A 26187-nucleotide genomic window follows, 5' to 3' on the forward strand; every position below is an offset into this window, starting at 1 on the left:
ACATGGAGAACACTTTATTGTTTAGAACATACTTTTTTCATATGCTTCACATACATAGATCATTTGACCTTCAAACAACCTCATAAAAAGTTTGAGGAAACTACAGATCAGATAGGGTAAGTAGGTTGCCCAAATCCAGAGAACAGGGAGTGTGTGTATGTGTGTGTGTGAGTGTGTATGTGTGCACACATGTGCTGATGCAGGCAGATACAATCCTTGAATTTTGGACTTTTCACATCTGAGCTCATGGTCTTTTCCATTAATTACATCACAAAGCTTTCCTGAAGCCAAGACCAGGATATGCAAAGCAGCTTTTAACATTAGGAAAAGAAGTAAAGAGAAACTTGTATAGAATTCTTCATAGTCGATTGTCCAAAAGGTTTTGTTTATGGACTTAAGAGTTGCTCAAATTATGAAACCTAAAATATTACACAATGACTTTTCTCTTGTGTGGTAAACCCTATGGAACAACATGAAAGCCACTAAAAGCACTATTTAAGAAATACAGGGCCGGCCCCGGGGCTTAGCGGTTAAGTGCGCACGCTCCGCTGCTGGCGGCCCGGGTTTGGATCCCGGCCGCGCACCGACGCACCACTTCTCTGGCCGTGCTGAGGCCGTGTCCCACATACAGCAACTAGAAGGATGTGCACCTATGACATACAACTATCTACTGGGGCTTTGGGGGGAAAATAAATAAATAAAATCTTAAAAAAAAAAAAAAGAAATACATATTTAAAATTAAGACTAACCAAGAGATAGAAAGGAAAACTAATAACATAAATTGGACGGCAAGTGTAAGAAAAATATTGATATTTTAAAAGTTCATCCTTTATTATAAAGATTTAAGTACATATAATTCTATTTAAGACAAAAAAATCTAAATTCATGTGGATTTAATAAGCATTCATAGGTCTGTATACTTATATACATTTTACACATTTTTATGTTTATATATTTTTATGTAGAAACAAAACTGAGCATCATTTGATGCTAAACCCATTGGATGAAAGTTTGTAGGAGAACAGGATTTTCACAGTCTCAATTTAGCACTCCATATAAGATTACAAAGATAAAAAGATACCTTTACAATGGACAAATCTGGTTGATACTAAATTGATCACATTTAACATCACCAATAATGGGACAAGTTGACATCACATGCCTATTAATGTGTTGTAATGTGAAGGACACAACATCACTGAAAATGTCTAATCTGAATCTAAGAATGAAAAAATAATAAATAAAACAAATCCAGATTAAGGGTCATTCTGTAAAACAATCAGCCTATACACTTCAAAAAATGTCAATGTCACAAAAGACAAAAACAAAAGGAAGAAAGTGAAAGAACTCTTCCATTTTATTGAAAACTAAATAGAAATGATAACAAAACGCAGTGCGTGGTCCTTGTTTGATTCTTGGATCAAAAATAAAACAGTTATAAAGGACATTATTGAAAAATTGGGGGAATTTAAATATGAACTATATATATATTAAATAATATTATTGTATTAATGTTAAAATTCTTGGGTGTGGTAACGGTGGTTATTTGTGGTTATTTGGAGACTGTCTTGTTCATAGGAGGTACATGTCAAAGTATTTAGGAGTGAAGTATCATGATATCTGTAATGTACTTTTAAATTGTCCAGAAAAAACATTAAGTGATAGAGCTAAAGGAAACACAGCAAAATGTTAGCAATTAGTAAATCTAGGTAAAAGATAGATAGAGGTTCATACTTTTTCACTTTTCTGTAGGTTTGAAACTTTTGAAAATAAAAGTTGTGAAAATTAAAACCAAATAAAACTATTCTTTAAATTCTTTATTTCATATGCCCATTTCAGCAAGACTGAAATATAGGTTTATCATATACACAATCACTCTTTTTATGGATTTAAAATATGAAAGGCTGAATGAATGTTGCAAATTATAATCAAAATTTACAACACAATACTTTAAGAATAAGACAAAAGACTGAAGAATTACATTAGATTTCTAGTGTAAATATCAAACAAGAATAAAGGATACTGGTAATATTAATATTCAAAATAGGTTTTCCCCAATTCTTTATTTCTCTGCTCCCCTCCCAGTTAAAGTCTAAAGATGTATTCCTTAGAAATTGGAAGTACAGAATTCTTGGAAGATAATTGGATGATGAGTTGGATGATTATCCCTTACAGGTACAATATCTTCTTCAGCAACCTGTAAGCCATTGACAAAGTAACTCCATATCCGACCAAAAAAGCCAAAGCACGATTCGGCTGGGGAAGGGGTGTCAAATACGCAATTGTATGGTAGATCCGTGCTCCAAGAAAGATTCTGAAGTGCGTGACGGCTGTAGAGACATCTGGACCACTCAAGGTATACAGAATGCCAATACCAAGAAATGGCACAATATTTTCAATGTCATTCAGGTGGGCTCTGTGGAAAAAAGATGACTAGTAAAGCACTAACTTCAAAATCAGTTGAAGTATATTCATTTTTACCTCTCTTCTAAAACAAAATATAAGTGTTAATGGATCTTAAAAATGCGAAGTAAGACTCATTTTATTTCTCTCAATTTGCCTTCCTTCCTTATCCACTTGGCTTTTCTTTACAATATCTCATTATGTTTGTTTCTTTTTATTTTTAGTGTATCTGAACACATAACAGAGAAGGCATTTTGCACTTTCAAGAATTTCAAACCTACAGCTATATAATAAAACACTTCAGTTCTGTAGATATGAAATACTCTTGCTTCCAAAGCTTATACGAAGCAATTCAAGATTCTTCCTATAAAAACTCGTCTTCCCAAAGTAAGAAAATCCTTTTGGTTATGATCTTTCTTAAGATTCTTCCCTCACTTCTGCTAGTCTGCAAAATGGTTACTGAGACAATCCTTGCCCATTCACCCAAACCACTAGGTTGCCAAGAATTCATTTACCAATTTAATATCAAGAATCTCATGTTTGTAACATCCAAATAACAAAATACATAACTAGCCTTTCAAATATGGGTAAAATTTTAGCCAACCCATCCTCAAATTACAAAAGGAATTAGTGAATGATAGTGCAAAGTAAAAAAATATACACAAAAATGATAAACAATAAAGAGAAAGAAAGATATGTTTCCTAAATTTTATCTTTATACCACAGCTAGAAGAAAACAAACAAAAAAAATGATTTAGCTACAAGTTTTCCTCCAATTCCTGGCAACTTGGGCTTCTCTGGCTAGGATTGTGAATACAAGGCACATCTATTATTGGCTTGATACTTTTTTAAGTGCTTAATTTAAAAATCTGGCCATAAGAAACGATGAAATCCAGCCATTTGTGACAACATGGATGGACATTGAGGGTATTATGCTAAGTGAAATAAGTCAGAGGGAGAAGGTCAAATACCGTATGATCTCATTCATAAGTACTAGATAAAAACCACAACAAACAAACACATAGAGACAGAGACTGGATTGGTGGTTACCAGAGGGGAAGGGAGGAGGGAGGAGGGCAAAAGGGATGATTAGGCACATGTGTGTGGTGATGGATTGTAATTAGTATTTGGGCGGTGAACATGATGTAATCTATGCGGAAATAGAAGTATGATGATGTACACCTGAAATTTATACGATGTTATAAACCAATGTTACCGCAATAAAAATAAATAAATAAATAAATAAAAATAAGAATCTGATGTCCCTGTTTAAGTCTCCAGAATTAAAAATTGCTTTAGAATCTAGACTAGAAATTGAGATTTTGACAGAGTTTATCAGCTATCGATACATATTTCAAAATGCAAAATATTTCCGTTTTACGTTACCCTCTTCTCTCTGGCAAAAAATATACTTATTACATATTGCCTGCTCAGTGATCACCATTATCCTCGCCTCCTTTCCTTTCTCCTGTTTTCTATAGACTCCCTCTAAGGTTGCCTTACAAAGACGATGACGACATAGGAAACGAAGAAGGTGACAGTAACCTAGATAAGTAAGGGTTTTGAAAGATTTAAATAAAGAACTACCTGTTTCTGAATAAAAGCAAAGACAGAAAAGTATGAGCGTCCCCGTCCCCTCTCTTTCATGGAACAACCCAAGGGCTACCGAGGGGAAGGTGGGCAAGAAAGGACAGAAATACTATAGTATTAGTATTTCTATAGTATAATACTACAATACTATAGTATTAGTATTTCTATTGTATAATACTATAATACTATAGTATTGGTATTTCTATAGTATAATACAATAATACTATAGTATTAGTATTTAGCAGAAACTAAAGAAGGGCCCCTTTCACCAATTGCACCAACGGTATTTGTTTTGGTCCTCTGGATTCTCCTGCCAGACCACAGATACATCTTCACCTCCAATCTTGGGCATGTTAGTTTTCTCCTTCACAACATTCTAAAAGGACAGACATTTTAAAATTGGGGAAGAACCTTTACAAGAGAGACCTTGTGGAAAACAATGTCCACCTCTAAGCCTATATTAAGCAATTGATAAATAGAAGGTAGAGTTAAGACAGAAGAAAGTCAAGGACAATAAGGGGTAAGAAGCTTCAGTGGGGGTAGAAGGAAGGAAGGTCAGAGGCAAAACGTCCTTGGAGGTTACTGGTCCCCGCATTTTTTTCTGGTCTGTCTTTCTCTCTCTCTCTCGCTCTCTTTTTTTTTTTTTTTGGTGAGGAAGATCAGCCCTGAGCTAACATCTGCCAATGCCCCTCTTTTTGCTGAGGAAGACTGGCCCTGGGCTAACATCCGTGCCCATCTTCCTCCACTTTATATGGGACGCCGCCACAGCATGGCTTGACAAGCGGTGCTTCGGTGCGCGCCCGGGATCCGAACCGGCGAACCCCAGGCCACCGCAGTGGAGCACGTGCGCTTAACTGTTTGTGCCACCAGGCCGGCCCCTGCTCTTTCTTTATCTTATTTCTCTTTTTCAATTCTCTTTTCCTGTCCGCAGCCCTCAAAATGTTCTCACAAATAATGCTCCTTATTGTCCTGGTAAGGCTTGTTTTCAACAGACCCTCATACTCCAGGTTAATTTATGTCATTTTATACGCTGTTCTTTTTAGACCCTGCCCCAGGCATACACTTACCCAGCTCTCCCAGTGAGTACCTGCTGTAACTCAATATCCCCTTCCACTGTAACTCTTTCTCTGCTTGAATGACACAGCTCATCCTAGAGTGGCGGCTTCCTTCACTTTTGTGTCATTTCTAGACAGCTACCAAAATCTATTAACAGGTGAACATCAGTCTTTATGTGTGATCACTCTCTACCTGAGTCTGTTCCCCCACCTCATGATTCGTGTTCTCATTTTCCTTTCTCCTTTGGACAGATGCACCTTGGTACAAGCTTGCTCTGTGGCTGACCTTCCCACCAGCCTTGCTTAGTGCTCATGACGTTCCAGTGACATCTCCCTCCCTCAGATCAGAACCACTTGGATCTCAGCATCAACTTGACCTCAACCAGAGGTGCTATACATCTTTGAGAATTGTCAGGGAGTGGCCAACTACAAAAGGAGCTTCACACCAGACTTTTCCTGACTCCCTAACCTCAGCCAAAGTTCTTCATGCTCAGCATACAGCAATGTGTCCAAATTCCTACAAAGAAATTTTCCCAAATTGACATGATCTCTTCTCTTCTCTTCCTCCTTTGAAATCCTAATATCCTTCAAGTTCTTCCTTCATGAAATATTCCCAAATACCCTAGGAATTTATACTACGTACCCCACAACTTAACATCTAATGGGAGACTGCTTTGAATAATTCTCTAATTACTAAACGCATGTTGGTCTTATTTTCAGGGTAAAAGTTATAAACCCCTCAAGAGCAGGAACCCAGTCTCAAAGCTCTTTTACAGCATTCCAGTAGAACTGACAGTGATACACACATCATAATCTCTCAATAAATGCTTTGTTCATGCATTGGGGCCAGACGGGAAGTCATCTGGTTCAATTGCTAGCCGATGCTTCAGTCCCTTGAGAGAATACCCCACAAGTGTCGCCTAGACTCCACTGAACACTCTTCTCTACGTTTGAATCAGTATATTCTAAACGTCTCTCCTTCCCTAAATACTGTACCCAGGCCTTCCTTTTTTTCTTTTGAATGGTTCCCTTTATTTCTCCAGTTGCCCTGATTACCTTACAACTTTCTTTTATCTTATCATATTGAATATATATGGTCTTGAATTCTTTGTAGAACAAGATGAGATAGGATTAAATAAATACATATGTAAAATGCTTTCCAATCATCACTGATTTCTGCCTGCCCAGAACACAAATAACTTACTTTAGGCCACTTAACATTTCAACATATGTTACATTATGTTTTTAACTAGTTGTTCCATATTTGTATGTATTAATTTTCTCCATATTGGATACCTGAAAGCATACCTTTCACGCCATTTGTGGCCCCATTTGGTCCCTGCCATTGAATATGCTAATAGAAATAACTTTACAATTACATGTGGAAGTAGTGAAAAAGAAAAAGTCTGGGTTAAAAATGGAAACGGGAGATTCTGCAAACTCTTTCTCTGAAAAGTATCTCCAAAAGTGAGTTGTTATTAGGAACTCTTTTGGCGGGGCCAACAGGGTCTCAGAAAATACAACTGGAAACTAAACACCCTGTCTTTCTTGGAGACTCTCTTCTCCTGCCACAATGAAAAGCCAGTGTCTGGTCACCAGGGGGCGCTGTGCACACAGTCGCAGCACCTCCTGAAGGACACTGACTCCTTTCAGGACTGAGGTCAATTGTTCTTATTAAAATCTATTTGTTGTTCACAACCTGACTGGAAATCAGCTTAGATAATGGCTTTCTCCTCTAGAAGTACAATTCCATGGGCATGAGAGGGTGGAAGAAGGGAGTGAGAGAGTGGGGAGTAATCTAAAATCCAAAAATAAAATATCTTTTGTTAAGCTTTCCCACATGAGACCTACTTGGATCTTCCTTCCAAACCCATGAATGCTACTGAGAGTCTAATTATTATCACTTTCAAATCCTGGGCAGTTTTATGAGTACAGGGTCATGATTAGCACCATGCATGCTCTAGAAGGGATGCACAAAAAGGGGAAGACAAAGTTTTAAACTCTTTAATGTCTCTTTAGAGGTTTTACTAAAGCTTTACTCACCTTTTCTAATTTTTATTCTTTTTCATCATAACACTTATAATTTTCCTCTGATACTGTTTGAAATTCTCACATTGATTCTTTGTCCTGAACCTATTTTAGATCCCTATTCTTGGCACAATCCATTTTCAAGACTGGCTGATTTACTCAATAGGACTAATGAATTAACAAATATACAACTAAGCGAGGCAGAAGCTAAAATCTTATTCTAACTATCTAGCACAGACTTCCCCTTAGAAGAAAAACATTCTTGCTTGATAAATAACATGCGGTTACCCTTTTTGCATAAGCAAAAAGTTTGAATTTAATTTCAGTTCTAGAAGAGTAGATGGGGCAAAAAATGAGCCTGCAAAATCGTGTAATGCTGGACATTACTGGAGGTGAAGAAGGTACGGCACAAATTCTCCAGGGAGAAGGTCTGAGGACACTGTGAGAGCACTGTCTAACATACAACTCGAAATGTTTGTGCTGCTGTATTGTAAAATCTGCACTTCAATTTAGTCAAATCTATTTTTATACACATTTTTTTTTAGTTGATTTGTTGAGAGAGTTGAGGAAAGCGCCAAGTTTACATCCGCCTAACAAAATGCAGAATATGAAAACACGCACAAATGTAGGAACTCAGACTGAGAGTTAATCTTGAGACTATATACCATAAGGGAATTTGCAGAAATCTTAGGAGGGGCTTTGGACTTTCACAGGGAACCAGAAAAGTGATATTGCAAATATGATCTAGATCCTAAAGGGATATGAGACTGCAGCTGATACCCGAATTATAGAAGTAAAATTCTTTTCTTCCTGCCTTCATTTCATTATCTACTCATACTCACAAAATTAAAGAAGTGTAGTCAAATATACTCATGATGTTTCCTATCTTAACTATTCATCACAAAACTAAATATCTGTACATTTAAGTATGGCTATGAAAACTCTTTACTGTTTCTTTAATTTTATATAATTTTACTTATTCTTTGAAACGTGTCTAGAATTGTACCAAAATTTGGATGAGCACTAGAAAATACTAAATGAGAAGACAGTATATAATGTCAATATTTCTTTCATACATTAGAAGAAGGTAACTAATGGATTGGTAATGGAATCTCAATATAAAAAATTTTGCGGGGGTGAAGAGTCAACCAAGATGGTGACATACGAGGCTCCTGAACTCCCCTCCTCCTACAGATACATTGAATGCACAGCTACCAGAGCAATTACCTCTGAAAGAAATCCACAAACTAGCTGAGTGACTTCTACACATCGAGTGAATGAGAAAATACCCATATCAAAATGGGTAGGAAAGGCTGAGACACAATTTTGCCATAAACCCCACTCCTGGCACAGTGCCATACAATCAGGAGGAAACTCCCAATTCCTGGCTTCTCCCTGTGGAGCAAAGGGTTTGGACTTCACATTTAGCACCCCAACATTTAAGACTCCCACCTAAGGAACAGGTCTTCAAAATACCTAGCTCTGAAAATAAATGAGATTGCATCCTTGAGACCCACAAGACCAAAGAGAAGCTGTTAACAGATGAAGGAGATTTGCTGTGGCGATTCCCCCAGGGCTTAGCAGAGAGGGAGCAGGCAAAATTGCTCATCTTCTGGTCTTTCCCTGAAAGGGCTCCATCTGTATACTTTGAAAGCTGCTGCCTGAGGGTCAGGTTTCTAACTTAGCACATATCTAGGATCTGGCCGCGGTTCTCCTCAGAGACTGGAGAAACCAGCACACGCCTTCCCCACTGTCTCCCTATAGCCCACTCCAAGGTGTCTGCATCTCCCTGAAAGGAGTCTGTACACACCTCTGCACCTCAGCTTTTTTCTGCCACCCAAGGGACAGGCGCTGGATGTCCCGGCTCTGAGAACCAACTGGGCTTCCATTCATGAGTCCCATAGGACTGTAGCAAATAAAGAAGGAGCTCTTAACTGGCTATCCCCCCACCCCCACCCCAGGGCTCAGCACAGAGGGAACAGACAAAAATGCCCATCTCCCAGGCCTTCCCTGAAAGGGATCCATCTGCATACTTTAAAAAAGCTGCTACCTGAGGCTTCCAATTTAGTATGCATCTAGGGTCTGCCTTTGGTCCTTCCTAGGGACCAGGGAAGCCAGTAGACACCTCTCCCACCTTCTTCCTCTAGCCCACTCAAAGTCACCAGTATCTCCCTGGAGGAGCTTATACACTCATCTGCACCCCAGCTTTTATGGCTGCAGCCCAAGAGAAGGGTCCCTGGATCACCTGGCTCTGATAGCAAACAGTGCTACCACTCACCAGTCCCACAGAAATATAATGAGCATTTGCTGCAGCTACGCCCCCCACCCTCAGGGCTCAATGCAGAGGAAGCACGCAAAAATGTCCATCTTCCAGTCTTTCCCTAAAAGGGGTCTGTCTGCACACCTTAAAAGCTGCTGCCTGATGGTCAGGCTTCTAATTCAGTATGCATCTAGGGGCTGGCTACAACCTCCTCGGAGGCCAGGGAAACCAGCAGACACTTTGTCTCACCTTATCCCTGTAGCCTGCTCTGAGTTGCCAGTATCTCCCTGGAAGGAGATTGTACACACTTCAGGAGCCCCAATTTTCTCAGCTGTTGCCCAAGGGACAGGCTCCCAAAATACCTGGCTCTGATAGCCAACGGGGCTTGTAGTCACAACTCCCACAGGACTGTAGCAAACAAAGAAGCAGTTCCTAATGGGTGAAGGAGCACCCTTCTCTCCGCAGCTATACACCTGAGCCCAGCACAGAGGTAGTAGGCAAAAACGCCCAAATCCCAGTTTCTTCCTGGAAGAGGCTTAACTACATACTTTCCCAACTGCTGCCTGAGGGTGTGGCTTCCAATCAGTCTGCACCTAGGTGCTGACTGGGATCCTCCCCTTTGGAACACTTGACAAGTCTTAGCACACCCTCAACTACTGGGAGCCAATAAACACAAAGAAGGCAGCTGAGACAATCACAAGAGTTTGAGAGACAACTAAGAGCTCAGGCCAGCTGATTGATAAGGTTTATCTCCTGTATGAGACCACTCTGTCAAGAGTGGGAGAGGTGGTTGTTTTATCTAATGCGCAGAAATCAACACAGAGAGTCAAGGAAAATGAAGAAACAAATGAATACGTCCCAAACAAAAGAATAAGATAAATCTGCAGAAACAGATCTTAATGAAACAGAAAGGCAGAAAGCTTATTCAAAGAAATAATGGCTGAAAACTTCCCTAACCTGGAGAAAGAAACAAATTTCTAGATCCAGGAAACTCAGAAAGTACCAAAAAAGATGAATTCAAAGAGATCCACACTGAGACACATTATAATTTAATTATCAAAAGTTAAAAATAAGAAAAGAATCTTTAAAGTAGAAAGAGAAAAACAACTTGTTTCATACAAGGGAATCTCCATAAGACTATCCATAGATTTTTTTACCAGAAACTTTGCAAGCCAGAAGGGAGTGGGATGACATAGTCAACGTTCCAAAAGGAAAAACTGCCAACCAAGAATACTCTACTCGGCAAAGTTGTCCTTCAGAATTGAAGATGAAATAAAGAGTTTTCCAGACCAACAAATGCTGAAATTGTTCATCTCCACTAAACCAACCTTACAAGAAATGTTAAAGGGAGTTCTTCAAGCTGAAACGGAAGGACACTAATTAGTAAGAGGAAAACATGTGAAAGTGTAAAACTCACAGGTAAAAGTAAATATATAGTTAAATTCAAAATACTCTAATGTAATGGTGGTAGATAAATCACTTATAACGCTAGTACAAAGATTAAAAGACAAAAGTATCAAAAACAACTATAACTACAATAATTTGTTAATGGATACACAATATAACGAGATGTAAACTGTGACATAAAAAACATAAAGTTGGGGGGAGAAGTGTAAAATGTAGAGCATTTGTGTGCATTTGAAGTTAAGTTATCAACTTAAAATAAACTGTTACAAATATAAGATGTTTTACATAAGCCTCAGGGTAACCACAAAGCAAAAACTTGTAGTAGATGCACAAAAGAGAAAGAGAATGCAATCAAAGCATATTATTAGAGAAAATCATCAAGTTACAAAGGAGGAGAGAAACAAAGGAACAAAGGAATTACAAAACAACCAGAAACAACAAATAGCAATAAGTACATACATATCAATAATGACTTTAAATGAAAATGGACTAAACCTTCCAATCACAAGACATAGAATGATTGAGTGAATGAAAAAAACAAGACTCAACAATAAGCTGCCTACAAGACACTCACTTCAGCTTTAAGGGCACACATAAACTGAAAGTGAAGGGATGGAAAAAGATGTTCCATACAAATGGAAGCCAACAGAAAGCAGGAGTAGCTATACTTATATCAGACGAAACACACTTTCAGCCAAAGATTGCAACAAGAGACAAACAAGGTCATTATATAATGATAAAGGGCATCAATTCATCAAGAGCATATCACATTAGTAAATATTCATGTACCCAACATAAGAGCACCTAAATATATAAAGCAAATATTAATAGATCTGAAATGAGAAACAACAATACAATAACAGTAGAGGACTTCAACATCCCACTTCCAATAATGGATAGATCATCCAGACAGGAAATCAATAAGGAAACATTGAACTTAAACTATACATTAGATCAGGTGGACCTAAAAGACATTTACGGAACATTCCATCCAAGAGCAACAGAATACACATTCTTCTCAAGCACACATGGAACATTCTCCAGGACATATTGTATGTTAGGCCAAAAAACAAGCCTTAATAAATTTAAGAAGCTTGAAATCATGTCAAGAATCTATTCCAACCACAACAGTATGAAACTAGAAATCAATTACAAGAAGAAGACTAGAAAATTCACAAATATGTGGAGATTAAACATCATGCTACTAAACAACCAACGGGTCAAAGGAGAAACCAAAAAAAATCTTGAGATAAATGAAGATAGAAACAAACATACCAAAACTTATAGGATGCAGCAAAAGCAGTTCTAAGAGAAAATTTACAGTGATAAATGCCTACATTAAGAAAAAAGAAAGACTCAGACAACCTAACTTTACACCTCTAGAAACTAGAAAAAGAAAAGCAAACTAAGCCCAAAGTTAGTAAATGGAAGGAGATAACAAAGATTAGAGTAGAAAAAAATGAATAGAGACTAAAAAGACATTAGAAAAGATCAACGAAACTAAGAGCTGGTTTTTTGAAAGATAAACAAAATAGACAAACCTTTAGCTAGACTTACCAAGAAAAATTAAGACTCAAATAAAATTACAAGTGAAAGAGGAGGATTCCAACTGATACCACAGAAATATAAAGGACCATTAGAGACTATTATGAATAATTATACATCAACAAATTGGACAACCTAGAAGAAACAGATAAATTCCTAGAAACATAAAACCTACCAAGACTGAATCACGAAGAAATAGAAAATCTGAATAGACAATTACTAGTAAGGAGATTGAATCAGTAATCAAAAACCTCCCAACAAAGAAACTCAGGACCAGATGGCTTTACTGGTGGATTTTACCAAACATTAAAAGAAGAATTAATACCAATCCTTCTCAAATTCTTTCAAAAAGTAGAAGAGGAGAGAATGCTTCTAAACTCATTTTATGAGGCCAGCATTACCCAGATACCAAAGCCAGACATAGACACTACAAGAGAAGAAAACTACTTGGGGCTGGCCTGGTGGCGCAGCAGTTAAGTGCATGTGCTCCGCTGCGGCGGCCCAGGGTTCGCAGGTTTGGATCCCAGGCGCGCACCACTTGTCAAACCATGCTGTGGCGGTGTCTCATATAAAGTGGAGGAAGACAGGCATGGATGTCAGCACAGGGCCAGTCTTCCTCAGCAAAAAGAGGAGGATTAGCATGGATGTTAGCTCAGGGCTGATCTTCCTCACAAAAAAAAAAAGAAGAAGAAAAGAAAACTACAGGTGAATATCCCTAACAAACATAGATGCAAAAATCCTCAACAAAGTATTAGCAAACCAGGGGCCGGCCAGGTGGCATACTGGTTAAGTGAACGCACTCCCCTGCAGCAGCCCGAGGGTTCACAGGTTCGGATCCTGGGCGTGCACGGATGCACCGCTTGTCAAGCCATGCTGTGGTGGTGTCCCATATAAAGTAGAGGAAGATGGGCATGGATGTTAGCTCAAGAAAAAGAGGAGGATTGGCATAGGATGTTAGCTCAGGGCTGATCTTCCTCACACACACAAAAAAAATTAGCAAACCAAATTTAACAGTTTAATTAAAAGGATTATCTGGATCACACGCCATTATTGAGTGAGATTTATTCCAGGGATGCAAAGATGGTTCAACATCTGCAAATCAAGGTGATATGCCACGTTAACAAAATGAAGGATAAAAATCATATGATCATCTCACTAGATGCAGAAAAAGCATTTGACAAAATTCAAAATCCTTTCATGATAAAAACTTTCAACAAAGCAGGTATAGAGAGAACATACTTCAACATAATAACTGCCATATATGGCAAGCTCATGGCTAACATCATACTCAAGGGTGAAAAGCTGTTAAGTTTTTCCTCAAAGACTAAGAACAAGACAAAGGTGCTCACACTTACCACTTTATTCAACATAGTACTGGAAGTCCTAGCCAGAGCAATTAATTAAGAAAAAGAAATAAATGTCATCCAGATCGGAAAAGAAGAAGTAAAATCATGTCTACCTGCAGATGACATGATATTATATCAGAAAACCCTAATTCCACCAAAACAACTGTTAGAACTAATAAACAGATTCAGTAAAGTTGCAGGATACAAAACCAATACACAAAAATCAATGCATTTCTATATGCTAATTACAAACTATTAGATATAGACATTAAGAAAACAATCTCATTTACAATAGCATCAGAAAGAATAAGATACTTAGGAATAAATTTAACCAAGGAAGTGAAAGATCTATACACTGAAAATTATAAGACATTGATGAAAGAAATTGAAGACACAAATAAATGGAAAGATATTCCATGCTCATAGATTGGAAGAATTAACATTGTTAAAATATTCATACTACCCAAAGCAATCTATAGATTCAATGTATTCCCTCTCAAAATTCCAATGGCATTTTTTAGAGAAATAGAAAAAACAATTCTAAAGTTTGCATGAAACCATAAAAGACCATGAATATCCAAAGCAATCTTGAGAAAGAAGAACAAAGTCGTAGGCATCATACTTTCCAATCTCAAACTATATTACAAAGCTATAACAATCAAAGCTATAGCAATCAAATCAAAGTATTGGCATAAAAGCAAACACATAGATCAATGGAACAGAATAGAAAGTCCAGAAATAAACCCATGCATATAAAGTCAATTAATTTTTGACAAAGGAGCCAAGAATATACAATAGGGAAGGATAGTCTCTTCAATAAATTGAGTTGGGAAAACTAGATTTCCACATGGAAAAGAATGAAAGTTGACCCTATCTTACCCCATACACAAAAATCAACTCAAAATGGATTAAAGACTTGAATGTAAGACCTGAAACCATAAAACTCCTAGAAGAAAACACAGAGAGTAAGCTCCTTGACATTGGTCTTGGCGACGGTTTTTTGGATTTGACACCAAAAGCAAAACAACAAAAGCAAAAATAAACAAATGGGACTACATCAAACCAAAAAGCTTCTGCTCAGCAAAGGAAACCATCAACAAAATGGAAAGACAACCTATGGAATGGGAGAAAATATTTGCAAACTACATATCTGATAAGGATTTAATATCCAAAATATACAAGGAGCTCACACAGCTCCATAGCAAAAAAACAAGAACAAAAAACAAAAATTAAAAATAACCCAATTAAAATAGGGGCAAGGACCTGAATTGTCATTTTTCCAAAGAAGACATCCAAATGGCCAATAGGTACATGAAAAGGTATTCAACATCACTAATCATCAGGGAAATGCAAATCAAAACCACAATGAGATATCACCTCACACCTGTTGGGATGACTATTATCAAAAATATAGATAACAAATACTGTCATGGATGTGGAAAAAAGGAAACCCTTGTACATTGCTGATCGGAATGTAAACTGGTACAGCCACCATGGAAAACAGTATGGAGGTTTTCAAAAAATTAAAAATAAAAGTACTAGATGATCCAGCAATCCCACCTCTGAGTATATATAGCCAAAGGAAAAGAAATGTTATCCTAAAAAGATGTCTGCACTCCCATGTTCAGTGCAGCATTATTCACAATGGTCAAGACATGCAAACCACCTAATATCCATCAACAGATGAATGGATTTTTAAAAAGGTGATATGGACATATACAACAGAATATTTATTTATTTATTTATTTATTTATTTATTTGTGAGGAAGATCATCCCTGAGCTAACATTCATGCTAATCCTCCTCTTTTTGCTGAGGAAGACCAGCCTGAGCTAATATCTATTGCCAATCCTCCTCCTTTTTTCCCCCCAAAGCCCCAGTAGATAGTTATATGTCATAGGTGCACATCTTTCTAGTTGCTGTATGTGGGACGTGGCCTCAGCATGGCCAGACAAACAGTGTGTCGGTGTGCGCCTGGGATCCAAACCCGGGCCGCCAGCAGCAGAGCGTGCACACTTAACTACTAAGCCACGGGGCTGGCCCTATACAGTGGAATATTATTCGGCCTTAAAAAAGAAGAAAATTCTGTCATTTGCAACAACAAGGATGAAACTGGAGGGCATTATGCTAAGTGAAATAAGCCAGAGAGAGAAAGACAAATATTGCATGGTATCACTTACATATGGAATCTAAAAAAAAGGACAAGTTGAACTCATAGAAACAGATTAGAAAAGTGGTTGCCAGGGGCTGGGGTGGTAGAGGAAATGGGGAGAGGCTGGCAAAAGGGCACAAACTTTCAGTTATAACATGGATGAGATCTGAGGATGTAATGTAAAACATGATGACTCCCGTTAATGACACTGTATTGTATAATTGAAATTTGCTAAGACAGTAGAACTTAAATCTTCTCATCAAAAAAAAGGGGGGGAGGTGGGAGCCTGCCCGGTGGTGCAAGTGGTTAAGTGTGCACGCTCCGCTGCAGCGGTCCAGGGTTCGCCGGTTCGGATCCCAGGCACGCACGGACGCATCAGTTGGCAAGCCATGCTGTGGCAGCGTCCCACATAAAGTGGAGAAAGATGGGTATGGATGTTAGCCCAGGGCCAGTCTTCCTTAGCAAAAAGAGGAGGATTGGCAGATGTTAGCTCAGGGCCGATCTTCCTCACAGAAAAAAAAGGCGGGGGGGTAAATATGTGTAGTTATGAATGTTAATTAACTTGATGGGTGGAACCCTTTTACAATGCATAGTATGTCAGATCATGATGTTATACACTTTAAATATCTTACAATTTTATTTGTCAATTATACCTCAGTAAAGGTGAAAAAAATGCTTGCAATTTACATGACTTTCTGACAAGTACTAAGAAACATCTCTGGAACTAGAATTCCATGTGCTTTTAAAATAAGTCTATTAACTGTATTATTAGGAAGCTATGTAGATGTTATCTTGGCTTATTGCTTTTCATTTTTCACTGAATTCTCAGTACATTAAACATAATATCTACAAAGGACAGACACAGAGAGAGGTGAGAGAGATTTCCCACATTCATATTTTGAATCTATGCAAAAATACCTAGTTCTTCAACCTTTTACACAAGCTGACAGTCCCACCTCTGGAGAAAGATGTCAAAACTGCAAGAATCTACCGTCCTCATTTTCCCTCCTACCTCTCATTACTTTTGATATATCCCTATACAGGAGAAAGTCATTAACCCCAACAAAGTGCATATAAAAGTATAGCAAAACTGGCAATATGTGCAATTGCAGTGATAGTTAGAAACTTCTAGATCCCTAATTTTCTGTAATTATTATATAAACCAGGTAAGATGACTGACTTCCTTCCTCTTCAAGACCCCAACATCCTCACTGAACTCCTTGACCAAAATTCTCTGATCAAGTAAATAAATTCAGTAGACATTGGGTTTACCTTCGTATACGTTCCACTCTGTCATCTGTCCGAAGATACTTCTTGGCAATTTCTCCCTTGCCAAAGCCTGTACAGTCTTCTGGGTTGGCAAAAACCTATTACAAATACCAAGAAAAAAACCTATTTAAAATGCCAAATAACATAGGGGTAGTCTAACAGATAACTTATTTGCATTTTAATGGAATAAATATGGGAATTCATGTTGCCCTTATGGAAAGAAAATTTGGAGCAATAGCTCAAACACGGGGGAAAGGAGAGCATTTATACTTTAAATCTGAATTTTTACTAACAGTGCAAATTTTTTTAAAAAGAGAAGCATAAGCAAGAACTTAAATAAAAACCAATGTATAAAAATAGTGAAAAGGAAGCAAAAATGGAAGAGAGAGTAATTCTAAGTTGTCATTGACTATTACTATGGTGAACTGGCATTTTTTGATAGTGACGTTGATGCACCTTCCCTCAAGAATATTAACATTTCCAACTGATTGGCTCATGTGAAAGTAGTAAGTTTACTTGCCAAGGATATTAAAGAACAGGTAAGAAGCATAAAAGAGTGACGGGTGGGAAAAGTACTTTGTATTCTGTTAGGACATGTGTACCTCTCTTTTCTTTTTCTGAATTAACTAAATCTTTGGGTTGAATAATAAAGTGAAATATAAGAAGTTGAATTACATTCCTATAAATACCAAGTACATGTTCTAGGGCATATTTTCATGTATTCCTACCTGCAATTATTATGTTGTCTAAAATGATTTCCCCATCCCTTGACACTTGAAACATGCATTTAAAAAATATTTAGGTATGTTCCACTGTTTAACAATTTATAATAAAGAAAAATACATACTACAAAATTAGCCATAATTTAAACTTAGAAATCTCATAAATATTATAATATTTTTCTTAATATGACATGAGCATTAATTTCAGATATAAATGTTCAGGAGAACTGATGGGCAGGAATGTGATATAGTATCAGCTCTTGAGGTCAGGTCTGTCTGTCTTGTTCCTAAATACATGTCTGGTACACATTAGATGTTCAATAAATACATTTTAAATAAGTAAATAAATGTATTACAATAAAAAGTGCATGAGATTTGGGTTTAAACCAATTTGAATTTAAATCTCAGCCTCCCCTTTAATTGGTGTGTAACCTTGAGTAAGCTACTTAACCTCTCCAACTTTCAGTTCCTCACTATAAAATGGGGAGACTAATGCTCATCTCAGATGATAATGCTAACAATTATGTAAAATGATTCCGTGATCTGGCACATATAAAGAGCATCAGGTCTCCTGGCACATATCACTGGCACTCCACAAACTTGAAGTCACCTCTTCTTTTCTTATAAGAGGGTAGATTTCTGCTATGCTTGGTGACACTATGTTTCTAGAAGACAGTATGGAGCTGGTAGTAGGCAGACACTTTACAGCCTGCTGCCTTAAAACGTTGCCCCATTAGACATATAAACATGTGGGTATGTGTCTCCATTAAAATGCAAATATCCTTGGGAAGGAATTACCCTTAAAGACAGTAACAAGGAAATACTTTAGGGAGGACTGTGATCTCTAGATAAAAGTAAAGCTCTGGAGAACAAAAACTCAGGACAGGTACTAAGAGAATAGGTGGTTTCCAGGAAGAGGAAGTTGCTGAATAGGCACAGGGACCATCCCAGTGAAAACAGTTTAATTTTGTCAAGGAACCTGGGTCATAAGCCCTGCTTGAATGCAAATCTTTCTACCACCTTCCCCAAGCCTCTAGTTAAAAAAAAAAAAAATCATTCTTATAATGCTGGGTAGAAATATTATCCACTTAAGAAGTCAGAACTACACAAAATTCAAATGCTTTGTCCCAAACATAAGAGGCTCTACTGATAATAATAACTTTCATTCTCTTCCCAAAAGCATATCCTTGACCTGTAATAGAGCTGAAAACACCAAACTGTCTAGAAAATGATTATTTTCCAAACTCTAGTTGGCAAAATTAACTTCAAAATTACAGAAAATTTCCTTGCAAACTTTGATACTCTAGAAATCTCATATGCTAAGCAGCATGACAAAAGGTAAAAGCCAGAATGAAAAAACCATTTACTAGTTTCTGGGAGAAAGCATATGTTCCATAAATATATCAGATCCATCTGTACCGAATGATTGCATCCTTCATTTGCAGCATTAAACAATGTATCATTGGGCTTTCCAAAAAAAAAAAAAGTAAATTAAGAAAATTGCTTTCCAGAATTTCAACTCTTAAAAGAAAATACTGCCTCCAAAGTTCTTACCTTTCTTGTCATTCTATAGAATGCAGTTGCAGAACTCATGAACATCATTTTTAAAAGAATGATCGCTGCATAGGAGGCAAAGGCCATGAATACTTCATTTTCCATTAGCTGGGTAAGGTCAACCATTTTTTCAATTTTGGTCTGGAATCTTAAAAAGATTTTAGACAAGATAGGAAAAAGCAGACATAAATATCCCAAATAACTTGATGGTTACTTGGTGTGCTTATATTACAGCATTAACCATACTGTTCCTAAAAATATCTTGGGTTATTTGCAGAAGAAATAATCACTAAGTTTTTTACAATTCAAAATAAACAGTATTATGTTTTTTCTAGTTCCATAACATTAAGCTTAAAGACATCAAATGAGAACAGAATGAAAATGAAAAGGCAGGAAGTATTACAAGCAAAAATAAATAGGCAAAATGCTGTAAAGATAGACTAAAATCATACTTTTACATCAAGATAAACCACAAGTTGGATACAAAAGACCAGAACTCATGGATTGATCTCTTTAGAAACATCAAACTACATACATAGTAGTGCCATTAACGTTTGATTAGGAATGCCTAAGGTCTAACACATAGCCTTCTTTAGAAACCCAATTTACAGCTTTTGGTCATTTCAGTAGTATTCAAGATCTCATGCTCCAGGATTTGAATTCCAGTCCAACTATTTGGTTATTAACCTTGGTTGAGAGATTTGGCCTCTCTGAGACTGAATTTCTTCATTTATAAGATAGGAATAGTAATAGCTCCTAATTTATTGGGTTGTTGTCAGGATTTAATTGAGATAACATGTGGAATATACTTAGTGTGGCACCTGGCCCATGAAAAACCTCCAGTAAAGCTTACTATGTCCTTCTCACGATCATCATTATCACCGTGATCCTGGTCATCATTAATACCAACACAAGTGAAGACGGAGAAGGAGGATAAATATAAAATAACAGGCTTGCACATGCAAAGTAAGAAATGGGCATATACGGTACTTGCATAGAAGGAATAAGGAAAGGAGGATGGCTTTATATAACTCCTCCGGTTACTGCACATTCCACTCAACGTAGCTATCTGAGTCCGGAGTTGGAAGTATGCTGGAAATGTGCTCAGGGGGAAAGACTGGTGATACAGACGTCCAAATGGGTAGGAATTTAGGGTAAAGCTGAAAATGCCAACTCCTCACCCTAACCGGGTAGCCATTCTTTTTAACCTCCTCTTGTTCCATTATCAGCTCTGCTGTCTGCTTCTTCCATCTCTTCTACATAAACACACATCTTTTCTCACAGCCAAGCTTAAACGCTATTGAACCTGCTTAGCATGCAGTGCTGTCTCTTCTAGATGATGTCCGTTCCTGCCTTTAAAACTCAACCCCTGTAAGCAACCTTATTAGATTGACATCTATCAAATTCTGATCCTTCTATCCATCTACCAGTAGTCTATAAATCTATATATCTTTCTATACTCTGTTACTGGTCATATAGTTGTCTGTGTGTTGCTGTTGAATGTGATATAAACCACATATATATACATATATATTTAATTTTATGAGTTTACGCTGCATCCAACTATGCCATGTACTTTATGTACACTGTCTTACATAATCTTTGTAACTATAATATTATAATCCTCATAACTAGATCCATTTTACTGTTGAAGGAAACGGGAATTAGAGATGTTAAGTAGCCAAGCTAGGACGCAAACCCAGCTCTCCGACCTCGCATCTTCTACACTAACCACATTGCACTGTCTCCTTCAAGAGACTGCAAACTGCTTAATTCTGATTCAACTAACATTAATTGAATGCCTACTCTGTGGCTGGCACTGCTGGCATCCCTTACATCTGTTATCTTCTTTCCTCTTCCAATTATGCTACAAGATAGGTATTATTATTCCCATTTTGCAGATAAAGAAACCAAAGCTTCCTAAGTAACCCCTATTTTAAAAGGTAGGCTAAAAATGTACTCTTTGGATTTAAGCGAACAGAAACTATATATTCTAATTTAAAAAACAAAACAAAATGCATATGATAAATTAATCTACCTCCACAAGTCAGTAGTCTTGAAAGTACAAAATGTTAGATAAGTCTTCAGTGCAACATAATACTTTTACTATCACTTAATGTATCTGCTGCTGTTCTAGTGTTGAGGGGTGAAAGTTATGAACAAACTTGACTATCTTTCATAACTCATGCAAAGTAATTAGCTTAATAAGGAATCCCTATGGGGCCGGCCCGGTGGCCTAGCGGTTAAGTTCGTGTGCTCCGCTTCAGCGGCACTGGGTTCACAGGTTCGGATCCCGGGCATCGACTGACGCACCGCTTGTCAAGCCATGCTGTGGCGGCATCCCATATAAAGTAGAGAAAGATGGGCACGGATGTTAGCCCAGGGCCAGTCTTCCTCAGCAAAAAGAGGAGGACTGGCAACAGATGCTGGCCAAGGGCTGATCTTCCTCACAAAAAAATAAACACATAAATAAGGGATCCCTGAATCCTATGCCTCTGGATAGAGATCTGAAGAAATACAGCAGGGATGTTAATGAAAAAAGAAAATTAAGAAAAGTTTATCAACTAGGAAGTGTTCTACTTAACAATATTTTTAAAACTAAAACAGTTTCTGTAGGTCTCTACTGATGTTCCCAGAATGAAATTTATTTGGCAATGGAATAAGAGTCCAGAGAATGGTTTTCTCCGCGTGAAAACTGGGATTGAAAGCGTAAAGAAGCGGAAGGCTTCCAGAACTGTTGGCGGGAAAAGAACAGAAAAATGTCAGCAGTTGGACAAGAGCAATGGGAGGCTTTTTTTCTTTAAATGTAAACGATATATTGAAAATGCACCTCACACAAAGAGGGTTTCTTAATCACCAAGAATGTGGCTGAACTCCTCAAGTCTGTGGTTTGGGGAGATGGGCTAACACTGAGCGTCTGATACCACACCCTATAGGTCCATGACCCGCCTCTCGGAAACCAACATCTCCCACTCCGAGCACACGGGAGGGCCGGGTGAGGAGCAGTAAAGATCAGAAATGAACAAATAGAAGTCATTTATAGCATGGCATAGGTGATACCGGTCTAGACTTTTTTTTCAAAGCTGATTTGTCAATAAGTTGCCTTAAGCCTGCATCATGGCTGGGCCCTGCAGTCAAAACAAAATTACTGAAACCTTTCTACCAGGAAAAGTCACCAGGAGGGAGGAAGGCAGTATAGTAGTAATAGTAATTAACAGAGTAAAATGTTAGGTGATTTGAATATTCTAGGAATACGGTAGAAATAATCTAAGAAAAATAAGCAGAGCAAAACATGAAACTTGGTTTTGAATTACAGAAAATAAGTTATTACACTATACAGTGCATTGTTCCTTTTATTGGCCATCATTGGTTGGCATAGTAGAGAATACCTCCATCTATCCAGCCAGAGAGCAGAGCTCAGTCCTCTAATGTGGGGATGACTGCGTTTCAGAGGACAAAGAGCAAAGAGTTAAGTACACACAGACTCTGGAACTAGACTGAAATCCAGGTGGATCTCGACTCTGCCACTTACTAGGTGTGATTTAACTTCTGGGGTCTACTTGCCTTCCCTGTAAAATGAGGTTGATAATACTTCCTACCTCACAGGATTCTTGTGAGCATTCAATGAGTAAAGTACAAACTACATAGAAAAGCCCTGGGCCCTGGTGTTACCTAAGTATTGAGCTCCTTCTTTGGCGCTGTTCTAGGCGCTGAGGACACAATTTTAGAGTTTTCAAAAAGTTTTCACATTATCTCACTGGATCTGGAAAATTCCACAGTAGTCAGAGCAAATAATATTTGTCTCTACCTTTAACATACAAGGAAACTGAGGCCTGGAGAGGTAGAATGAGTAATTTGACCCTAACTCACAGCAGAGGGACAAGATTGGAAGCTAGTTTTCTCGAGTGTTTAACTCATGGACTATCCACCATCAAGGCTAAGAATTCTAGACTGTTCTGGTCTTCTGAGGACCTTTTTCTGCCAAATCCCATTCCTATCTTGTCCTCTCCCCAACCTGAACCCCACCCCGCATTCCTATAGAATCTATGACACACAAGTGAGTCTTCGTCTCACAACTGAGGAATATTCCTCTTCTCTTTACAGGCTTCTCGCCAAGAAGAACAAAGTTCTCTTATTTACAGTGGCTTGGCTACATCAATATTGTGAAACACACAAAATGTGGGCATACATCCCCAGGGCCATGACTCTGCAATTTTGTATCTTCTGAAACCAACAGAACACTACCTACAAGATAAAGAAAAAATATAGTTCAGTAGCCTCATGGCTGTTTAGGAATTCTAGAATTTCCTGAACGGATTGAGGTGACTGCAGGCTTGGCCTCCTGTGCTTCAGAGCCCAGGAGCTGGGAGGAAAATGCTGGGGCTCTGGAGGGATGTGGGGTAAGGCTGTTCTCAGAGGACTGTGCTGACTTCTTTTCCCAACCCGAGCGAGGAATAAACTCCACTCTAAAACAAACCCTTAGAAAAACTGTACTTGTCTGCCACAGAGAGCTATATCAAATTTGGACTTATTTGCCATTTTAAAAAATGACCAAAGTCCTAGAGGCCGGCCCAGGGGCATAGTGGTTGAGTTCACACACTCTGCTTCAGTGGCCCGGGGGTCACGGGTTCGGATCCCAGTCGCGGACATACGTACCACTTATCAAGCTATGCTGTGGCAGCGTCCCACATATAAAGCAGAGGAAGATGGGCACGGATATTAGCCCAGGGCTAATCTTCCTCACCAAAAAAAAAAAAAAAGACCAAAGTCCTCTTATTTTGGAAACAGAAGAGGACAGCAAAGCCCAATACTACCCTAACTCCCAAGATAGTAAACCCCCAGGAGACGCAAAAGGTGTGCCTAGCTTGGTATTCTCAGCAGGCTAGGGCCCTGAGAACTCTAGGCTTGACTGGCTTAAAGGCTTTTAGCTGGGGGCCTGGGGAAGTTTCCATTTGGCATTCACCAATGCTTGATTGCAGCCCACTTGGCACTGCCTTGGAGAGAAAGCAGTGAGAAGGAAAAGGAGAAAATAAAAGTGGTGCCCAGACTACCAAGAGGCCTTGGGACTATTTTAAAGGAAGCAGGGAGATGGCAGATTTGCATGCACCATGCTCCATGCTCCAGTTCAGCAATAGCTGTAATATCTAAGGCCTTAACTCCCAAAGAAGGGTTCCCTTTTCTTTTACTCCTTTCACATGCTTTCTCTTCCAGATTAGGGGGCTGTAAACCTCCCAGGGAGTTTCATCTTTAGTTTTCTAGTCAAATGGTCATAATTAACGTCACAACATCTAATCTATGTCCTCCTGCACTTTGTTGTTTTATCATTATTATTATGATTATTTTAACTTTGCTGATGTTTCTCTTGCCTATCACAGTTATCTGAGAGGAGGAAGTCCTGTCTTTCAGGAGGTACAAAGGCCGATTTGTCCTTGAAATCAGAGCCCCTGCAGGATTTTACCCCCTCAGGGCGAACAGAAGTTGCTTCAACTGCAGCGACTTCATATATTACTGCAACTTGCACCTAAGTTTTATTCCCCAAAAGTTCAAGGGGGGGCCTTTCAAAGTGGATGCTACTTTGGCTTGAGAATAAAAAGTGAGTAAGTCATCACTTAAACATGAAAAGACTTATTCGCTCAAGTTTCATTCTGGAGTGTGACAACGGGAAAACTTACCTACAAGGATGCAGGAACACAGCTCCCTTTCAGAAGCAATCGCTTGAAAAGCAAACGTTCAGCAGCTAAACGGAGCAAAGTTTCAGGCTGGCAGAGACCTCTCAAGCCCACATCTGCCACCCCTTTCCCCTTCCCGCCCGCCACCCTCTCCGCACCGTCTCCTTCCACCCCCCTCCTCGGCACGTACCGTGAATTCGAGCAGGAGTAGCAGCAAACTTGTCCCAGCAGGCGGGTGGCGCGGGCGCTGCGGTGACTTGCACGGCGCCGGCGGGCGGGACGCAGGGACCGCGCCCTCTCTGCCTAATCTCCTATTAATTTGCTCTGCAGCGTTGAAAGTACACTCCCAAACTCGCCAAGCCCCTCCTCTCAATCTCCTTATCTTCTCTGCGCGAGTAACCGCTTGAACCAGTCTACTGGTTCAGCTCTTTGAACCCTTTTATTTGGCGCCTGTACAAGCCCTCCTTCCAGAATCAGTGGGGGCGGGGACGTTAGCGATTGTACTCTCTATCCTCCAACGTCTCAGGTTTGGGAGTGGGGTGGAAGGGCAAGGCAGTTAACTTTTATTTAGTTAAATAAATAGTTAACAATTTAACAAGATCTTAATGTTGGAAACATTATACTGGAAACAATTTTAAAAGATCTTAATGTTGAATTTTGAAAGCTTTATAGAAAATTTAAATCTCTCGGAAAAAAAACTGACTAGAAGTCATTGATAAAATTACCTTCCGTTGAACTTCTTTACTTTCTCTGCACCTGTGACAAGCCCTGCCTACAAGGCTGGCATTGACACAAGGTAATGTTTAGTAAGAATCACCTATAGCCTTCCAGATCTGTGATACCAATTTGCTTCCTCACTCTGTCACCCCTTGTTCGATGTCCAAAAGGGAATTGGAAGAGGTTATATTGGATCAGTTCATTACACAATCAGCTTAGCATGGTTTTTGCGGGGACGTATAGGAAGGTGTAGTAATTCTAATATTAATAACTAGATTAGGGGCATTTCCAAGCGTCCTGGTCCCCACAACAATATTTATGGATCTAGCCTCCATGGCTTTATCTAAAAATGTTTAAGCATTTATATTTTCAATCTGTGTTACTTCTCTCATAGTAATACTTCTCACATACTTACCACCTGCTATATGTGGTGTGTGGTAAATAACACTTCCTTTTATTTGTCCTAATTTT

The 26187-nt window shown here is 38.5% G+C and overlaps 1 protein-coding gene across 3 annotated transcripts; it reads right to left on the bottom strand.

The window, feature by feature from the left end:
* Positions 1 to 806: 806 nt before the first annotated feature.
* On the bottom strand, positions 807 to 25391 carry MGST1 (microsomal glutathione S-transferase 1). Of its 3 annotated transcripts, none has more exons than XM_058558693.1 (5): positions 25190 to 25386; positions 25003 to 25067; positions 19331 to 19478; positions 17058 to 17152; positions 807 to 2416 (listed from the first exon to the last, which is right to left on the bottom strand). In XM_058558693.1, the coding sequence occupies exons 3-5, from the start codon at positions 19454 to 19456 to the stop codon at positions 2170 to 2172; spliced, it is 468 nt and encodes a 155-aa protein (XP_058414676.1). In that variant the 5' UTR covers positions 19457 to 19478; positions 25003 to 25067; positions 25190 to 25386; the 3' UTR covers positions 807 to 2169. The 3 variants fall into 3 exon arrangements, with proteins under 3 accessions (XP_058414676.1, XP_058414677.1, XP_058414678.1); XM_058558695.1 differs by lacking the exon at positions 807 to 2416 and adding an exon at positions 4329 to 4369 and having other exon boundaries at positions 25190 to 25391; XM_058558694.1 differs by lacking the exon at positions 25003 to 25067 and having other exon boundaries at positions 25190 to 25387.
* Positions 25392 to 26187: the final 796 nt, after the last annotated feature.

Source organism: Diceros bicornis, chromosome 17 (genome assembly GCF_020826845.1).
Source record: "Diceros bicornis minor isolate mBicDic1 chromosome 17, mDicBic1.mat.cur, whole genome shotgun sequence".
In the NCBI taxonomy this organism is placed as follows: Eukaryota; Metazoa; Chordata; class Mammalia; order Perissodactyla; family Rhinocerotidae; genus Diceros; species Diceros bicornis.

What these genes read in the sequence shown, in the direction of transcription:
- MGST1 (XM_058558694.1), bottom strand. Translation starts at nt 19,456, where the DNA reads ATGGTTGACCTTACCCAGCTAATGGAAAATGAAGTATTCATGGCCTTT. An exon ending in TCTATAGAATGACAAGAAAG is followed by an intron (nt 17,153 to 19,330) that starts GTAAGAACTTTG and finishes TATTTGTAATAG; the next exon opens with GTTTTTGCCAACCCAGAAGA. An exon ending in AGAGTGGAACGTATACGAAG is followed by an intron (nt 2,417 to 17,057) that starts GTAAACCCAATG and finishes TTTTTTCCACAG; the next exon opens with AGCCCACCTGAATGACATTG.